This window comes from Gambusia affinis, linkage group LG22 (genome assembly GCF_019740435.1).
Source record: "Gambusia affinis linkage group LG22, SWU_Gaff_1.0, whole genome shotgun sequence".
Taxonomy (NCBI): Eukaryota; Metazoa; Chordata; class Actinopteri; order Cyprinodontiformes; family Poeciliidae; genus Gambusia; species Gambusia affinis.
The window spans coordinates 17,672,458-17,692,566 of NC_057889.1; the positions used below are offsets into that span (position 1 = coordinate 17,672,458).

Genomic DNA, 20,109 nt, shown 5'->3' on the forward strand with positions numbered 1-20,109 from the left:
CATTTGATGAGCCAGCGGTGGATACGCTATTAGCTGATGTGACTAAAATTACAACTCTAAATTCTTTCTCCTGTTTTTTTTTTTCCTTCTTCATTAAATGTATTCAGATTTGGCAAGGTGATTCCCGAGGCCTCAAGGTATACACAAAGTGTGGATAAGAAACAACATCACCTATTTTTGCTCTGCTTCTGGGCCAAGGCCGTCTCTTCCTTGGGGAGTGTAATGAGATGCACCTCTTTGACAATATTTGATGATTTAGAGATTAAAGCCTTCCTTTTTTCTTGCACATAATCTCAAATTGCCCAGTGACAATATAATACACATAAAACTGCTTTCTCTTGTTTTATGATGCCACTACTTCTGCGTAAAGGTTACTTAATGTTAGCTTAGTCTTTCTGAACGCTCTAGTGCTGAAAATTTGAGAGGATAACCATCTGATTCAAGGAATAAGTCCCTTCATTTTTTTTTAAGTCATAACATTTGCATTTTTATACATGTAGAGCTGTTCAAAAATGTATTTAAACCCCTTGAACTTGTTCATGTTTTGTATATTTCTGCAAACTTTAGTGTATTTCACCAACACAAGCAAGCAACACAAATCAGCATGTAAATGTGTTGCTTGCATTTGTAATTAGTCCCCTTTACTTCGATACCCCGCAACTGAACAGCTTCAGAAGTGAAGCTGGTAATAACACGGTGTGCAGAGTAATCTCAGCGTAGTTTCAGCTGTTTTGTGAAGACCTTAAAGGTTTGTTAGAGAACACTGAAGAATAAATAGCATCATGAAGACCTTGTACGAGAGTGAGTTGTGAAGAAGTTTCCAGAAATGTTACTATATAAAAAGTATCCCAAATGCTAAATGTCTCTCAGTGTATCGGTCAATCTGTGGATTCAACCCAGACACCCATGATAACCCTTGAATGGCCATTATGGAAGGATGAAAAAAAAGAAAGTTGTTTTTGAAACAAAGTTCTAAGAAATGTCATTTGCCTTGGTTCAATGAGACCAAAAGTTTTTCTTTTGCCTCAGAATTTGTGGGGCAAAATAAATGTCACGGCACATCACCCAACAGTGTAATATGGTGGTAGCCGCATCTGTAGTTGAAAATATTCTAGAAACATCCAACGAGTAGAGACTGGAGTTTCACCTGCCAGCAACACAACACCTCAAACAATATACCCACAGCTACGATGGAAGGTTTTAGACGAAGGTCCATCACATAAAATCCCTATAAAACTGAACATTAAAGTCTGTATGAGGTGGCAAAACATAAAAAAGGTTAAGGGTTTTTTTGCAAGTCGCCTTTAGAGCATCAATCTGCATAAAACAATTTCACTCCAACCTTGCACCTTTCTTCACTTTTAAGGATTGTAGATTGTGTGAACAGACCCATGTTGAGAACCCTCCACTGTTGACCCACTTCCTGTGTGTCTGAATCAGACTGACATGGTTCAGAGATGATTCCACTTTGTCAAAAATCAAAAATCAGAGGAATGCTCACTGAACACTTGCACCGATTCCAAGCTATTTCGAACTGCATCCAATACGGAGAATTTGCTGTTTCTCTTAATGGTCTCTGCTATGTTTGGCTTCCTAATATGTTCCAACGTTTGCTGCTAAAAATGAAGCTGTTCTGAGCTTAAATCTCCGGCGCACGCCTGTGGCATTGTTCAGGACAGCACACGATGTGCTGGTTGCGGAGCAGCCAAGCGAACTGAGTGGACTTGACCTCTTTTTCGCTTCATCCCATTTGCTCACTGTCGGAGCTGAAGAGTCAACAGAGAAGTAGGTAGGTGGTCCATTTGTTTGAGAGCTGATGGGGGGAACCGTGACATCTTTGTGTAAAAACAACCCAGGTTTTTAAGAGGGCACTTACGACTCAGGCCAAATAATAGCTTAGACGGACGGGGGGAGAAAAGGCTGTCATTTCGCCGCCTCAGGGCAGAGGAAGCGTGACGAGTAAATTCAGCGACAGTGCCTTGCAACCTAATTTGTCCCAGGAGGTACGCCGTCGGGCTCCGGTTTGCCGCCTTCTCCGTCATCTGTTTTGAAATCTTCTTCCATTTTGCTCCGGCTTCAATGGGAAAACGATTGAGATGGGAGGTGGTGGTGGAGGGGAGTGTGCACACGCTTCATCCAACTCCTGCTCTTCCCTACTTCGCCATTAACTGATGTGGCTGATTGTTGATTATGCCGCGGAGACGCTGAACTATAATTAGAGAGATAATGAGAACAGAGACGGCCAATTTGCCTGGAAAATGGCTGCGCAAACGCCACCGTCAATTCCGGGTTGTCTGTTGGCAAATAAGCTGCAGTTCTTTTATGATCATGGCCACATGTCTTCAAGTGGCAAAACACTTGCTGTTCGAGCAATGCTCGACTGAATGGAGCGTTTTCGGAGGGCAATTTAGTAGCAACTGCATTCCAACCATTTGGTCGCAGCAACATATGACCGACTGCTGAGCTCACCTGTCTGTGTAACGAGCAATGCCTGCAATCTGTCAAACCTGTGAATATTTACGTGTTGCATTATCATGCAGTGTGGTCCTGCGCTCAAACACGCTGCGTTCAGCGGCGTACGTGCAATCACATGCATTAACGCGGACGAGGCCCTCTAGCCACTCGTTAAAGCGGGCAGATGGTTGACTGACTGACTGAGCAGCCTGGGCCTTGAAAGCATTTCGCCAGTGGGCTAATAGTAGCCCACTGGCCTGGCAGAGGAACGAGAGGGGGAGTGAGCTGAATTACCATCTGAGATGAAACATGAAAAAATTGGAGGATTAAAAAAGAGAAGCGGGTTGAAGCCTGTTGGTGCTGCTAGGCTTGAGAAACGTTCCGCATTTGAGACCAATGGATCGGTTCACTTTATGGTCGTTAAAAATGTTCCTGTGAAGAAAGTTTTTCTTTTTTTTTTTTTCCTAACTAGTCGACATGGTCACAAAATGCCTTTTTGGATGTCTTTCTTTTATAGTGATCATTGATGTGCAATGTTTGACAGACAAATTCACCATTTCTTCACCGTTTTAAACTACAGTGCTTTTCAAATGCACTTTGCACATTCTGTCCTGCTGCACCCTTAAAACGGAGGGGAGGTAACATGTAAAATGAAAATTTTTTAAAACTGTAAAATATGTTATAATGTTGTTCATTTATCAAAAACATACCTGCTTTGATTCTTTCATGGATGTTTGAGGAATCCTTTAATCTCCCATGGCAACCAGTTGGGAGGGCCTCAAAGCGCCGCCTGTTTCCACAAAAGGTGTGAAGAAGACGGAGCGTCAGAAAGAGTAGGAGCTTCTTAAAGAGACAGACGCCCAATTTAAAGCTGTTGAATTATAAAGTCAAATTTCTTATGTTTAAGATATACAGAATTTTTATAACAACTAAAGGTAACAGGCTCACATGCACCATGTGCCTGGAAAATACAAAGTACCCTCTCTTTAAACTTCAGTATATTTTATTAGATCCCATGTAATAAACCAGTACAAAATAATGTATAATTATGAATGGAAAGAAATAGAAATCTGGCTCCTATAGTGTAGCAAGAATAACAGCATCGGAAAAAAATAGCAACAAGAGCTGCTATGTAATGTTGGACACAATATAGCAGAGCTTTAACTAGATAGAGAGGTACAAACGACAACCTCTTTGTCATAAACATCATTAATCGGGTGGAGATTAAAATAAAATGTAATTTTCTCTGTGGCCAAAACAAGTTAACCATCGTTCAATACCAGTCTGCCATGATGTTGGCAGAACAGCGAACCTGTGGAGAAATGCTCTCTGGTCAGAAAAGACCCAAATTGAATATTTTGGCTGACATCAAAACAAAAAACAGTATGGATGAAAACTAAAAGAACAACATTTCTGTGAATACACCTTCCACATTGTTAAACATGGCAACATAATGCTGAGAGGGGGTCAAATAATTAAAATAATCATAATAATAATAAGAAGAAAATAAAACTTTGGTCTCTCAATGTGCAAAGCTGATGAAGACAAAAAAAAGTGATGACTTCATGAACTGCACACCCTTATGTTTCCAAATTGTCTTTGCAAATAATTTTAAAGGGAACGTGATATTATCCTTCTCTATTTACAAAATCAGAATAAAATACATGGGAATTTTGAGTTCTCGCAGGACAAAAAGTGAAGGTTGAGGGGTACAATTTTGCTTGAAATGTACAGTCAATTTTCTTCTTTGTTCTCAAACTTATGTTTGCCCAAATGCAATGCTTTATAGACATACAACCCACCTGGTAATTCAACCTGATTTTGGGTAGTCAACTTCTTGTTCACAGCAATTCGAAAGCTCTGGATACCTTTGAGGTTTTCCATTATAAGAAGGGCTGCATAAGGTCAAAGCTGGTAAGAGCTACACTGGCCTGCATAACACAGACGTAAAATGATCACCTTTTTCATATTTCTCAGAAATCCACACCTTACATTTACAATGAAACACTTAGGGCTGCATATGTTTTAAAAAAACAAAACAAAACAAAACAAAAAAACACTATGCAGTGACTTGACAGAAGGGTCTATAATTGAAGACCAAAAAAAAAAAAACAAAAAAAAACCCTAAACTGTTAAGTAAGTGCTGAAATAGTGCCTTTGGGCTTAGCTCTGGGGATTAATAAACAGACATGGAAAAAATGACAGTTGCAATAATCTTACTATAAAAGTAGGTCAGGGTGGGGAAAAAAAATAAAATAAAATGCCGCAGGGACTTGCCTGATTCCAGTGCAGAGGGCATTTGTGTGTAGCGCCCGAGCTGAAAATTATGTTTGGATTTGAGTGGCGAAGCTGCTGGTAAAATAGAGCAGGGGATTACGCCTGGACCACATGTCCTCCGCAGCACATTGGCTTGTTCTCAGTGCTGCCGCATCAAGAGCGAGGGTTTAATCTACATAGAAAAGTTGGCAATTTAACAAGCGAGCAGTATGTGCATATTTATCGGTGGAAGCATCCGCCATGTCAGAAGGAAAGCGCCTACCTGCTGAGTCAGGCACGTCATTTCAGCGCTTCAAAGCTGGTAGTTCTTGAGTTTGAACAGCGCTGCTGTCCATCAACTGGACAATCCCCTGCTCCTCACATCCCCCTCTCTCAAGCTTCGTCCTTCTTTTTTTTTCCTTTCTCAATGTCATCCATCTTGTATTGGATGTATTTTAACTGTGAATTTTCTCTAATATATGCAGAGACAAAACTATAGGTAATGGCTCAAATATCTACACATGTCCCAGGTAACGTACCGATTAATGTGTTGTGGCAAGCCGCAGAGAACCTGGCACAATTCCGACTGGTTCTTTGGCCAGTTCAGTGATCAGAATTTTTAGGGATTATCTGAACTGATTGGTTTCTTGGCGGCAACCCGACATTTAAACATAGTCAATAAATTGTCAGTAACTTTGAAGGCAGAAACCATTCCATAAGACTAATGTCATCCTTCTGTTTTCATTCCAAAACCAGAGTTGATGTCTAAATTGGGTTAATTGATGCCCAACTGTGTTCACGTTTCAACAACCATACACCACAAGATCCTGGAAAACCAGTATCGTTTTTCGCAGTGACCCAAAATTTAGATCTTCAGTTGATTGAAAAGGGCGGTGAAGAAGAAATGAATGCACACCTTTTAAGCACTACTACTTGTAGCTGCGTTGGTGAGGCTGTCAAACCTGAAGTCTCCACCTTCCAAGAATAGTCTTAGATTCTGCCAGTGGGTAAAGGTGAAATGCATAAAGTAGGTGGGCTATTAAGAAAGACTGCTGCATTTGTGGGATAACTCACTTTTTTTTCATCACTTGACTTGAAGTGATGAAAAGTTAAGCGATGTGTATGTTATTTTTCCTCTCCATTAAGCATTTTTTGACTGATGTGGTAAAGGTTAAGTCGTGCTGACAGACGGGAGCCAAGGATTGAACATTACCATCAGCAGCCCAAAGGAAAGCTCTAAAAGGAAGATTGCCAGAGCTGAATGAACAAATTCATAGTTGGGTGCTTGAAGAACAGGTTGCCAAGGGAAGTAGTACTTAGGTTTCCATGCCCTGGTAGTTGCTACAGAGATGAATGAAGATGACTTTGGATTTGGGCCTTCATGGTGTTAATGCTTCATGCAACTGAACTGCCTCTCTATCACCCCAGATTTACACTGTATGCGTCTCCGCTCGGCTGCGCACTTCACTGGAAGATGTTCCTGATTCAGAACACAGACACTGGTGTGTCCCTAACTGTCAGGTTGACAGTTTCCATGTATTTGTTGAAAAGCAGCAGAACACATCGTCACTGGGTCATACTATCAAAATAGATGAGGTCCCCTTCACATTTGATAATTTCGAAATAAATGTGACATAAATGTTTTTTCCCTTTTCACAGTGCATTTTTTGGCAGATGCGACTCAGTCTGGAAAAAAAAATACATTTATATTCTTTGACATTCATGCCAAAGATGACTGGGTGTAAATGTTTGTACAATACAAAATATTGTGCATGACTTCTGTCATTTTCTCCTTCCGGTTCTCACGTGCACTGATGACAACTACCTGAACAGACCATTGATGCTGAGCAGCAGAAATAAATGTATAAAAATAAAATAACTCACTCAGTGGTTCAGTCCCTGAATCACGCTGGGCTGTGCGATCGATGTCATCCTCAGGTCAGACCCTGCTGAGCATTTTGTCCATGAGCAAAGAGGGCTAATGTCGTTTTTTTTTTTTTTTTTTTTTTGTCTTGCTGTTAAAATACCATTCTGTCTTCTACAATGTGTATCATACAAGTGAGCATTCCTCTGAGAAACTACAAAGTTGGCACAAATTATGAAACCACAAACCTTGGAGTGGAGGTGGAAATGTTAACGTGGAGGCAAAAACACAACATGGGTCTGAAAATGGGCATCTTGCGATCCACAAACCTCACAACTCCATAAATCCTCAAGAGCACGGATTTATGTTTCCTTTCAAGGGTGTGCGGAAATCTGTGCGATGCAAGATGCAAAACATTACAGTGCGATCACATCAAATGTGAAAAGCTTTAGACAGAAACGAATGCGAATCTGGCTCCCTAAGCGGATGGGACAGATGAAAATGTTGGTGTTTCTCTTTACAGGGTTGTTAGTGAAAGTAGCTAATTAAATCGGGCATGTCAAGGCGCACATCTTTGCTCCTTACATGACGTTCCGGTGATAAGAAGTGTGGTATGTTTTGCATGTTAGATCCACATGCAAACCCAGCTGTAGTGTGACGCTAATGCAACACTTTCTCTCTGCCTTTCTCTCCCGTTTTTCCTTGCGACAACCACGCAGCAGTCCAGAGAAAACCAGGTGAGTCTCAAGAGGAATTAGTCAGAACGTCAGTTAAAAAATAGTAACAGTTCATGTTGTGCTCTCTTAATTATTTATGTGCTTACCTGTAAAGGCGAGCGAAAAAAAAAAAAATCCCAGAAAAATAGCAAGCGAAATGCCAAAGTATGTAGTAAACGATTCCTACAGCTACCTCATGTAAAGTGCTGCCACAGTTAGTCATTTCTGCGCTTTGACTAAAGAAAAAAAGAAAGCTTTCAGATGCACTTTTTTGCAAAGCTTTGATATTTGTGTGATATTCATGGTTTGCCATCATGCAAAGCATGTTTAGTGGCAATACAAGTGTCGTATTGGTGTGCTGACTTTTCTCTCTCTGTACCCTGTCTGTTTGGTTTTTCTCTCTTCAAGAACTCGCACACCTGAAGGCAGACCAAGGTACTCTCTTCTTTTTGTTTTTTAGTCAAGATCTCCATTATTTTTCCTTCACTCACCTACTGGTTTAGTTTCGGGGGGTGGAAGGGATTTACTCTGTGTGCCTCCTACCTGTCCGTGCACATTTGTGTGCTGGACGTCACCCACCACTTCTCTGCAGTTGCGGTGGGTGACGTTTTTGTGTGTGTTAGTGTGTGTGCGTGTTGCTCAGGAGGAGTCGCATGACTCCATGGGATGTCCTACGTCTCACCTCCACCTGTGTCTCTCTTTCTTTGTACTACATAACTGTGTAATTGTCTCAGTTCCACGGCAAATGTGCACTGACACGGCCCAGAGTTTTCGGGGAGGAAGAAAGGAAATGACTCTAATTTGAGGGTACGGTTTACACTCGGCCGAAAATTCCTATTGAAGTTACAGAATAGGATGTGTCATCGGCAAGTACAAAGTGAAACGAGTGTCGCTGTTTACAGGGTTTTTATATTCTGTTTGACTAAGCTGCTGTTTAATATGTAAACTCAAAGTACCTGCAGTATTTACCAGAGTCGCCGAAGGATGAGTGTTTCATCTAGAGCAGTGCTTGTCAAACGTTATAATCACCACTTCTGTAAATAGTACCAAGTAGTTTAAATAACACCGCCAAGGGATTTCGAAACAAAGGTTCAACAGGACTTGGAGTTTTGAAGTTTGTCTTTAAAAAGGGATAGAAAAAAAGCCCCAAACAGTTTCTATTGTCAACAAATGATTGGTTGAATCGTTACTTAGAAGTTGAAAGTTTAGGACATAAATTTCACAAGAAGGTCAGTAGAAGTCAAAACTCCAAGTGGGGAAAGTTGAAGGCGTTTCACAATCACAACCTCAAAATCCAATGTGGCTTGCATGCAAAACTCAATGATGATTGTGGTTTTAAAAAAACGGTTTTATGGAATTGCATCCAATTAAATCTATTACTCAACCATGTTACATTTTTAGCTCTTTTTGAGGTAACTTTTTAAAACAGATTTTCAATTTTCTTGTGTAGAAATAACGTCCCCAGGGGTTGGAAGGATAAACAATGGTTATCTTTTTCAAGACTACATTTCTTACCTGAAAACTTACTGTTCCTATTCATTTGAGCTCTGATCCTCATTTGGGTTGAATGACTCATAAAAAATTAAGGATTGTAATCATGACCTCTGATCATACCAAAGCAGCTAAGATACCTCTTAGTGTTAGAGGTGCTTTATTGAGGACACATCAACACATTTTATCAAGGTATATTATGGATGGAATATTACTGTGGTAATCTCTTACTGGCCCAGACCCAGTTGGCTCAATGTGGCAACTAGGCTTTATGCAAAGAATATATATAAACATATATAGGAAAGAAATGATAAAACTCCGATGTGTGTTTGTTTCGCTATCCATGCATGGTTTTTCCTCTTTTCTGCCATTTGCATGATTGTCATCAACCCTTTTGCATGCAAGCATCGTTTGGCAGTGTCCAGGATTAACACGAGAGCTAAACCCTGATTTTTTATTGTCTCTCTCTCTTGTGCTCTTCCTGGGATCTCTCTTCCTACTTTAATCTCCATGGATTCTTTCTTCAAAATCTGTAGGTAGAAACAAAGGTACAGCAACATTGTTTTTTTTTTTTTTCTTACAGCTCTTTCATGTGAGATATGAGAACCGTGTGTGTTTGCGTGTGTTACTCCATCTCTCTGGAAAATTTGTGCTATCCCCCCGTTAATCATTCATGATGTCTGTTCATTAAATGAATTCAGATGCTTCTTTGTGGATTTTATTCATTTATTTTGAGGAAAAAGTCAAATCAAGTGAGCTGATGTTTTCCAGTTAATGAGGGCTCACATCTACTGTTGCACTGAGTGACTGAAGACAGTCGCTTGCAGATGGCAGAAATACAGTCGGTGCTTGAGACTAAATGATTTTCCCTCATAAATACCAAATTGCAATGTACAATGATGAGAGTGAGCTCTGGACTGGAATGTTTGATGGATTCCAAACACCAGATATTAATAATGTAGCGTGTGCATGCAGATTTAACCTTCATTCATACGTTATGTGCGCGTTGCAGAAAAGATGACTTCTGAATTTCATCTGACAGTCGTTTAAAATGGGCCATTGTAGCAGTCGTTGTGGTTTGCAGCTAGGCATACGATTCCCCCATTATTCTTTTATGGCCTTCTGTGTGCGTCCTGTTGCCGCGTCGTGTGCGTGCCTGTTTAAAACCTGCGTATGCACACACGCCAATCGTGGCTTGTTGGTTTTAAAGAAAGTTCTGTTTCTCTGATGAGCAGGAGTAGTGGGTGGACAGATGCTTATTTTTAAACCTGATGTTTACCGCCACTGCACCTGTTCACACTTCCAGCATACCTACATAAAATCATTATGTAGGTATGCCTGATTTTAAGATGAATCACGGGTTTGCATAGTTTGCTTTGTGACGACGCAACAGTTTAATTACATTTTTGTCAAAGAAGGAAATGGCTTTCTGTTTGTCGTGTAATTTAAGCTGCTTTGTTCTAAGATGTGACAGTCGGTCTGACATGTTGATTTGTGCGAGTTCCTGTTGCTTGGTCCAGAAGTCGTGTTTTCCCAATTGTTCTGAATATTGCAATTTCTTTGAAAAAGAAAAAAAAGCCTTTCATATGTAAACTACAAAACCTCAGCCCTAAATTAGGTGTGTTGTTTTATTAAAAAAAATAAATAAAATTGTTTGCAGCTGATAACGTAGAGTTACTAGCTAGCAGTTAGCTAGCTGGGAAAGCTAACTTTTCCAGCTGTCGCTAACTAGCTAACTCTAAGAGCTAGCTAACTCTTGGTTTTTCAGCTGAAAAGGTAGCTAACTGCTAGCTGCATTTCAGACATACAGCCAAATGCTTACTCTACTTTAGAAAAAATGATGTGTATGCACGAAAGCATTTGAGTTTTACTTGTAAACCAGTTCAAAACTCCACACAATATCACCTTTCTGGAAAGTCTGTGTTTTGATTTTGTTAAATCACTTTTGCTTCTGATTATACTTAAAACAAGTTTCCAAGAAGTTCCTGCCACCTTCAAGTCTGAGCTTTCTAAGCAGCTACCCTGTCTTCTCCACGTACTGTGATACACTCCACCAGTGTTTCGATTTCTGCTCACCTTAGACTGTGTATTTTTTTGACATTTTTTGATGTGTTCAAAGTCCCTTCTACAAAAGGGGTTACACACTTTATCTTCTGAACATTTCTAGCATTATTCTAATCAATTCTCTTTTTTTTCTTTTTTTAACCTCATTATATTAAAGTAACCCAGTGATGTACCCTACACACCACCAGTCAAGTTACCAGAAACTGGCCTTGATTGCCTCTAGCCAATGATCTGCAGGTGAAAGACTGAAGAATGTTTTGTTTTTTTATTCTTTAATAACACTCACCATTTTGTAAGCTAAACAAAAAGATGATGATTCACTTTTATACATAAATCATAATGTTTTTGTTATCGGCTTACTTTGTAAATTCAGTTCAATTAGCATATGAAATGCAAAGTTGCACTTCCTTAATAGCGCCTTGTTACATTACACACAGTCAAAGGCAGAAAATAGTAACACATTCTTTGCAGATTTTCACTGAATTTCCCTGAGCTAACTGTATTGCTTCACGTCAGGTTTAAATAATAAAAGAAACTGGGTTAGAACCAAAATAGGTGCCCCGACACTTGTCTCACATCAGCATATTAGGTAGCAACATGCCGATCGTTTGTAGTGAGCAGTCGTACAGCGGTTCAGTCATTAGTTTTATTGCATAACATGACAACAAGGTCCCAGCTTTATTACGTGGTTTCGCTTCTTTCACAGTGCGGGTCCGTGGGGGTTTCCTCCGTGTGCTCCAGTTTCCTACAGCTGTCCAAGGACATGCAAATTCAATCCAACAGCAATGGGACTCTAAGTGAATCCTAGGTGTAGATGTTAATGATTCCCCTTCATTCTGTATTAAACCTTCAATAACCCTTGAATAGAATACAGAGAACAAAATATGACTGATCCATAAAATGGGAAATTGAATTAATTTACAGGACCTTTGATTGGGGCTACAATGAGACATTTAAAAAAATGGGGAAGAGGAGGGCGTTGGGGGTATGCTTTACTCTGTCCAATTAGATTAATGTCTCCATTGTGTGGAAGTACTATAAATGGCACAGCAGTCAGAGAGAACAATTACTGAGAGAGTTGGGGAGAGGAATTAAAAGTGAAATACAGACACAGATTGAGACAGAAGGTCAAAAGAAGAAAGGAAAAAAATAACTCTAGATGAAGAGGCTATGCAAGAACTTCACCTGTTTCTTTGAGGACACACATTTCTTACAGAAAATATGGGGCACCTGGTTGTCCCTGCTCTAAAATCTGGGCCCCGTATTCCAAGCTGGCCTTGAGCCACCTTAGGAGAAAGTTTTAGTCCGCTACAATGAAAGAGGACCCCATTGTTTTTGTCCCTGAGATGCAGCTTTCTTTGATGCATGGTTTGGCTATATAGAAAACTTTTTATAAGTCGTGGCAGCGAACCAGGGACTTTGCTCTAGTTACCAGCATTGGTCCAGTTAGCATCACATTACGCTAAAGCCTGCTGCTGTTGCTTTCAGGGCTATTTTTTGTATGTATTTCCTGATCGTTCAACTCTATTTGAGATGCATTCTCATGTACAATGTACCATTTTCTACCAATAAATACTGGGAGGGGGGCACATGAAACTGAAAATAGAATACACAAGTGAAATACATGAAGCAGGTGTAAGAACCAATTAATATCCACATTTACATCTGGCAATCCAAATGTGGTCATATCGTTGTGTGTCATCCAGATAATGAGGTCTCCTTGTAATGTAATGCAGTTTTCATTATTTTGACTATTCATGTTTTATATATATATGTATATATTGCAACATTTGTATTTATAGATGCATAATTTGGGACTTCTGGGCCACATTTCCAATCACCAATTTTGTAAGGTTCAGCTCTGCCAGTACCAATTTTAATCAATGCTGTTTTAACCATAATTATAAATAAACAAAATGTTATCTTTCTGTTTGTAAATGTGAAATTAAAATATGAACAAGTATGAGCAGCCTTATTCTGAATCAGATTATATAAATACAGTAAGATATTTTGTCATTAGCTCATCGTGGAGCTAGAGGTACGTCATGGCAAATCAAAACATGCAGAATTTTTTTTTCCTGTTTTTGCACACCATATCAAGATCTTCAACAGTTTATGAAGAAAATCTGTTTTGATTTCATTTGTATATTGTAACTTGGGTGCTAAATTGCCCTTCTGTCATGACTGAAGAATGATGATCTATAGGAGGCATCATATTGTGTGTTTGGGAGAGCAGTCAGTATTACGCAGCTCTGCAGTCTATGTTCAATAGACACCGGAGGCTCTTAATTGCGATACTTCCATCCATCCATCCATCCATCCATCCATCCATTTTCTTTACACCCTTCTTCCCTAAATGGGGTCGGGAGGGTTGCTGGTTTCTATCTCCAGCTGCGTTCCGGGCGAGAGGCGGGGTCACCCTGGACAGGTCGCCAGTCTGTCGCAGGGCAACACAAAGACATACAAGACAAACAACCATGCGCACACACACTCACACCTAGGGAGAATTTAGAGAAACCAATTAACCTGACAGTCATGTTTTTGGACTGTGGGAGGAAGCCGGAGAACCCGGAGTTTTATGACAGAATTTAGTGTATCAAAAGAAAATCAAACCAAAAAACTACTTAGATGTCTCACTGTTTTTTATTTTTCTATGTCCTGAATTCAAATTCTTTGTCTGGTTTCCACTCTAGATGCTTCTGAAACCTAATTTCTAAGAGCTGTTTACAAAGGATTCAGGTGGGCAGTGAACCCCATCTTTATTCTGGTTGTCAATTTTCTTTCTAAAACTAAATGGCTTTCCATGTTGGCAGAAGCTAATCAGATCAATCACCTTGTTAGAGGAAAAGCACTTAGCCGACAGAAGGCACAATAACGCGCACTTTTGTCCGCCTTCGTCGAACTTCGATTATTGTAGCGTTCATGAAGAGCGCTGTCAAATTTTGTTCTGCTGAATAACAAAACTTTGCTCTGAGAAAAGAGAAAAGAAAATAACCGATCTGTATAATCAGCATGACCGTCAAATGTCATGAATGTGTACAAGGATTCCAAACATTTCTCATTTTATCACGCATTTCACCAGCTTCCTATGTTGTCTGTTTTATTCAAAACAATGCATACATTTGTTCATAATTTAACATTTTTACAAAAAGGTGGTTGCTTGATTTTACTGTTATGAAAGTAGATGTGGAATATCAATGGGAAATACTTTGGAGGAATGTGAATATTTTCATTCTAATGCAGTTTGAAGATCTGACAATACAAGTGTCAGGTATGCTAAGATCTTGGAAGCGCCTCACCTGTGCCGCCTTTGGCCACCTTCGTTCTGCGAGGCTTTGATGTGATGTGACAAGGTAACGTTCTCAAGGTCTCGGCACAAGTTGGAATTCTGACCAGCAGACGCTGCCTCCGCACCACCACGCAGTAGAGGTGTTGCGTAAATTCAGCTCATGGGTTTATGTGAACAAGATATTAGCAATTTTTTTCAGGGGGGAAGCTAGGGTTTTCTTTCGTTCAAGAATTAAGGTATCACAAATCACACACTGTTTTTAAATATCCGTGTTTGTGATATACGACTAGTCAATTGATGTTTTTATGCTTAACTCTAACATGATCTTACTGACTGAATAATCAAAAAAATAAACAAAATGTTCCCTCTTAGTGTTTTCACCAATAGAATAAGGATTTCATAAATTGCAATTTCAGTATATCGGTTTTTGAATTAGAGGTGGTCAAATGCAGTCCAGACTCGCTGAAGAACTGTAACACCATCTGATTTACTGTCCTAAAAGGCACTCAAATCTTTTGATATCAGTTAATTTTTTAACTCCAGTTAAGTATTTTAATAAAGTAGTGCAAAAAAAACAAAAAAAAACTCCTCAGAGTTCACATAATTTTTTTTTATTGTATCCATTCTCGTTTATTGGATCTAATCTTTTGGACAGTAAAAGAGCTTTATGAAATATAACAGATTATAATCGCCACTACTATGGACAATGTGGAGTTCTGTATTATGTTAATTATTTCATGGAAACTCATAACCGCACCGCTTACCAATTGGCTGTAAATATAATAGGATATGAAAAAATTTCTAGTTAGAATTTTTGTTCTTATCGGTTTTTTTTGGGTGTTTTTTCTTCTTTTTTAATCTATCAAAGATCAAATTCAGGTCAAATGCCACTGGTCACGTGATGTGCTCACACCCTCTCTCCTTTGCGCAGCCGCGCCTTGCTATTAGCTTAGCTCTGCAAGTTTTTTTTGTTGTTGTTTTTTTCCCCACCTGGGGTCTTTTTGTGGGCTCTAGTGTCCCTATTATGACAGTAGGCTGACAGGACAGGGGAAGAGAGAGGGGGGAAAACATGTCGCCGGGTCCGGGATTCGAACCCGCGACGGCCGCGTCGAGAACTGAAGGCCTCCAAATGTGGGTCGCGCTATCCCCTACGTCACCACAGCACGCCCCACTTAGCTCTGCAAGTTCAAAGAAGTCCCCTGAACCTCTGGCGTGGAAAAAAGTCCGCCATGTTGGAATACTTCGGCTACCGTAAGAAGACAGGAAAGCAGACGGGAAATTGGAGGAAGAAGGTTGCCTTACTGGCAAAACATACTTACGGACAGTGGCAGCGAGAGAAGGCGACGCATAAATTCAACGCAAGGTAAAGAAAATGCCGTCTTTAAATTAACAGCTGCCTTTAGAGTCTAGTATTAGAGAGACAAATAGTCGACAAGAAGTCGATGAGCTCTTTAGCTGAACGCGCACTTCATGTACAGGCATTCAGTATGGAGAAATAAGTGAAGTTTCTGCATTAGGTTGTATGAGATTAAGACATTTTATTATTATTGGGTCTTAGTTTTTATATTTGAGTAAAGGTGATGGAGTGCAATTCCTCCAAAAACCGAAACTGTGTAGCCGTAGTTCCGTATTAAAGACGGTTGCTTAAAACATTACTAGTTTTCTCCCCATGTTACAGTAAAGTATGTCCTCCTGCTGTACATTTAGATGGTGTTCATTAGACTGTAACAGCTTAACGCAAATGTCAGAGCTGAAACTAGAAGGCAGTCTGCAGGTCCCACTGACGGCATTCTGTGATGGCTTTCCTTAAGTCAGAGAAACATGACCTATGTTGTGAGTAGCAAAAGCTCAGTAATGCAGAAAATGTAAACTCCAACATTTATACGCTGTGATATTGTTCCTTTTATACTTTGCCTTCCCATGTGTTGGTGGTGATAACAAACCGCAATTGAATTTTATGCAGGAGCAAGTAAAAATACTGCTACATTACTACACTTTACTGTGATGTTTGTTTCCGTTTTGTTAAGCTGCACATGCCCGAGAAATGATCTTATCCTGTAATGAAACTGTATGGCGAGAGAAGAAGTAGCTACTGCATTGCCACATTTTCTGTGGTCTACTTCAGGATGGGAAGGGCGAGATATTCAGGTAGGGAAGAAATAGTTCAGTCCAAGAGTAGTATATCTGCATGAAAGCTCAGTACTGGGAACTTACTCACCACTTCTGGAGACACTCTTCCTAATTAGCTCCTCAAAGTCTTGCCACAAAGTTCTCGCAGACACAATTTTTGCTTTCTGCCTCCGTGGCACTTATTCCGTCCCCCTCCTTCCCTCCGTTTCTCCGCATAGATATATATTCTCTTCCTTGCTGTCACCCCTTCTCTGACTCCTTCGACTATTCATCTCTGTCTGCCTCAGGATTCATGCTGCAGTAGCCTTCCTCCCTTACTCTCTCCTCCTCCGTCCTCTTTCTTCTCTCTCCAGTTCAAAGCTCTGTGGACATCATGAGGCTCACATCACAGTCAGGCTCAAGAAAGGAATGATCACTGCCTGTCCAGAGATACTGGCATGCTTCAAGGGGATTTGTGAACAGCTTGGTCCACACTGCTCACAGCTTTTGGTTGGTTTGATAGACTTGGATAGAACTTTGTCAGAGACTCTCTGACAGCTTACTGATCTTGGGATCTTGGTTGTTAAACTGTTTCAGCGCTGTTTATACAGATTTGTTGTTCAGAGCTTTGGTCACAGTTGAAGTTTTCTCGCTCCTTGTCATCTTGCAACCACATATAGATTTAGATTTTTAGACAGTCCTAAATAAGTCCAAAGTTGAGACAGACCAACAAAAAGTACTGCATAAATGTGAAGTGGAACATAAGGGATTTGTTTTTTTGACAGTTGCACAAACGAAAATCTGAGAAGTATGGTGTACCTTTACTCTAATACCCCTAAATAAAAAGTAGTCTATATGTATATAATTTAATTTCAGCATGAATCCTGCTGTTCACAGGAAAAAGGTTACCAAATAAAGATGTGGATGCGTTTCAAGCAAGGTTATATTATAAAACAATCTCCCAAGCTTAGACCATCTTATGAAGCACTGTTCAATCAATCATCTGACAATGGAAAGGGTTGCAAAAAATGACAGTCCACCTAAACTGACAGGCCAAAAATAAATGGCCTGTACTTGTATAGGGCTTTATCAAGTCCAAGGACTCCGATCAGTCATTCACCCGTTCATGCACTGATGGTGTTAGGCTACATTGTAGGAAAGGAAAAGCCCAAGATAACTCTGGAAGACCTGCTGAACGGTGTAAGAATCTGTGAGGAAAACTGAGTTGTGTTCTCAACAAAACTAACTAGAGCTGAAACGATTCCTCGAATAATTTGAGTATCTCGATTATTAAAATTCCTCGAGGAAAATTGATCTGACTCAAAGCTTTGTTAAATAATGGTTTATTATGTAGCGCACCATGTTCCGGCCAGATGATTATTTGTGTTCATCCGGCCTTGCTTCCACCTATAAGTTGTTGTGAAGTGCTAGCAGCATGGTGGTGAAGCAAGTGCTGCACTTTGTGAGGGTTTGGGGGAGAAATAAGGATTGTTGAATTTTGCAATGGTTGGACTGACAGGTTTTGTGGCGTCGGAATCGCTTCGTCACGAGTTTGGAGCAAAAGGTAGGAATGAGAGAGAGAGGGAGAGAGAGAGAGAGAGACCCTATTCCTCGGCTAATCGCATAAATATTCTCTATTACTAAAATATTCTTTTCTCAGCAGCCCTAAAACTAACATGAAAAACTGACAAAATTAAAGTAACTAGAAAAAGTTTGCAAAGAACATAAAATATTTATTCTGGCGTTTAAAAAAATGCTTTAAATTTTGTAGTTTTACTCTCTGCACATTGCTGTTGAAGAGCCAATAGATCAAATGCCAAAATTGGAGGTGTTTGGAGTGTTGATGTGTATCAAATCCAAATAATTCACCAGTGAAATATAACAAAATGTTGATGCGTGCCAAAATGCAGCGAGAGGGTGAGTTTACACATAAAACACTGATGTCTGCCGTTTTCAAAACAGTCCCATGTTGCCAATGAGCACTTTATCGACCGAAGTGACTAACTGAGAATTATTTGTCTTTTTGTTTTGTGACGCTTGAATTTGTGTTTATCAGGGAAACGTGGAGTCAGACGGTGAAAATTCGTGGAGTGGGGGGTAAAGAGAGAATACGGTTGGAGAGATGTCTTCAGATATTGGTAGACCTCTACTTATGTTTGTGCGAGACTATGGATTTGCTACTGTTAGCAAATACTTTGAAAATCTTGCAATGAATTGCATATGTCTAGAGTAACACTGGTAGTCAGGTATTGATGAGAAGAGAGCATTTTCAAAAAAGATATCCCTGCTGTCTTGGCATTGATTTAGCTCATTTTTTTTTTTACAAATAAAATAAGACAAAAGACAAGTTGTTATAAATACATCTAACATGCAAAGTTCAGACTTTAAGTTGGTAAAGTTGGCCACATACCCTGGCAGTTTGTTGAACAAAGGGGATTTCAGTGACTTTAAATGTTTCAGTGGTTATTGGCTCTAGCAGATCTAACTATTACAGAAAACTTTCTGGAGTTCTCCATGAATAACCTTGCTAGTGAAAAATAGCTGTGGGGACGTAAAGTCATTGTTTGTGTAAAAATAGGTAGACTGGTCTGAGATGGTAGAGAGGCAACAGTAACTCAAGTAGATATTACAACCACAGTATGCAGAACATGTTTAGATTGATAGAAGGTTATAACTCTCTAAATACTAAACCTGATATTGAATTTAGCTTTGCCCTCTCTTAGTAATCGTTCTAAGACCAAGCTACAGTTCTTAAGATGTATTTCAAAGTTTCTAAAAAAGTAAGAACGCTAATGGTGTGACTGATTGTTCCAAAAGGATTTCAGACAGTATGATATTGAGACTTTTCTGTATTCATGATTTACGCTTGCAGACCTTGATACTCCAAAGAAAAATGGAGGCAACAACAAACTTGATTTAAAGTATGGATGTTTAGAAATTGAGTTCGCTGGAGCAGATATTTTACGTCAGAATTTATATAAAATGGTTAATTAACTTCAAGAAATGTAGAGATATCAGGAGATAACCAGTCTCTACCCCAAAGGAGTTTCTAACTTCAAATTGTTTCATTAAAAACGCGGAGAGGAAGTGAGACACCTGGCAGGTATGGGCTTTACGAATACTGAAGCAGAAACTACGTGATCACATGTCAACTGTTGGGCTTCGGACGAAGTATGTGGGAACGTTAAGGTTGGGGATTCAGAAAATGTCAATGCACATTCTTACCCTCAGTAAAGTCTGCTTATTGACAACATAACACTTTCTTTTTTCTTTTTTTTTGCATTTTACGTGGCCTGCTATAATCTATACTCTTCTCCTCCAATCTCACTCAGAGCTGCTGACCTCTGAGATCAACCGAGCAAAACTGATTCCCTCTTTTTCACGGATCATGAGTGCGTCAGTGGTTACGCAACCCAGGCAGGGGGAGAGAGAGGGAGAGAAGAGAACATGCTAATATGTTGCCAACATATTTGCCTGTGCTTACTTACATGACCTCACTAAAAGATTATTGTTACTGGTAAATAATCTAGCTCACTGGATAGAGAATACTTCTGCTGGTTGAGTAACCATAAAATACACATATACTGTAAGACTTGCTTACAGCATGACATGTCTAGACATACACATCCTGACAGTGTTGAAAATATAAATAAATGTAAATTCTTTTGATATCATCCTTACTCAAGGGGGGTGTGGGGTAGATAAAAAAAAAAAGTAACAATGACATGCATTTTGTCAAGAATTTCAGGAATGCTGCTTTGTCTTTGAAGTGCCTTAGACCTTGAGTGGGATTTTCTGAGCAGAAGTAGGTTAAGATGTGGCTCCAAGGCCTGTATTGTGAGAGTACAAATAAGCGCAGGAAGGCT

The 20,109-nt window shown here is 39.7% G+C and overlaps 1 protein-coding gene across 13 annotated transcripts in view; it reads left to right on the plus strand.

Moving 5' to 3' along the window:
- The window catches only part of nrxn3b (neurexin 3b), a 533,834-nt gene that overhangs the window by 159,899 nt on the left and 353,826 nt on the right, over positions 1–20,109 (plus strand). For 12 of the 13 annotated variants that reach the window (XM_044106666.1, XM_044106675.1, XM_044106665.1 and 9 more), the window contains 3 exons: positions 7,294–7,311; positions 7,699–7,725; positions 9,318–9,329. In XM_044106666.1, coding sequence (XP_043962601.1) covers positions 7,294–7,311; positions 7,699–7,725; positions 9,318–9,329 — 57 coding nt within the window. The remainder of the gene's footprint in view (positions 1–7,293; positions 7,312–7,698; positions 7,726–9,317; positions 9,330–20,109) is intronic. The other variant, XM_044106667.1, reaches the window with a different exon arrangement.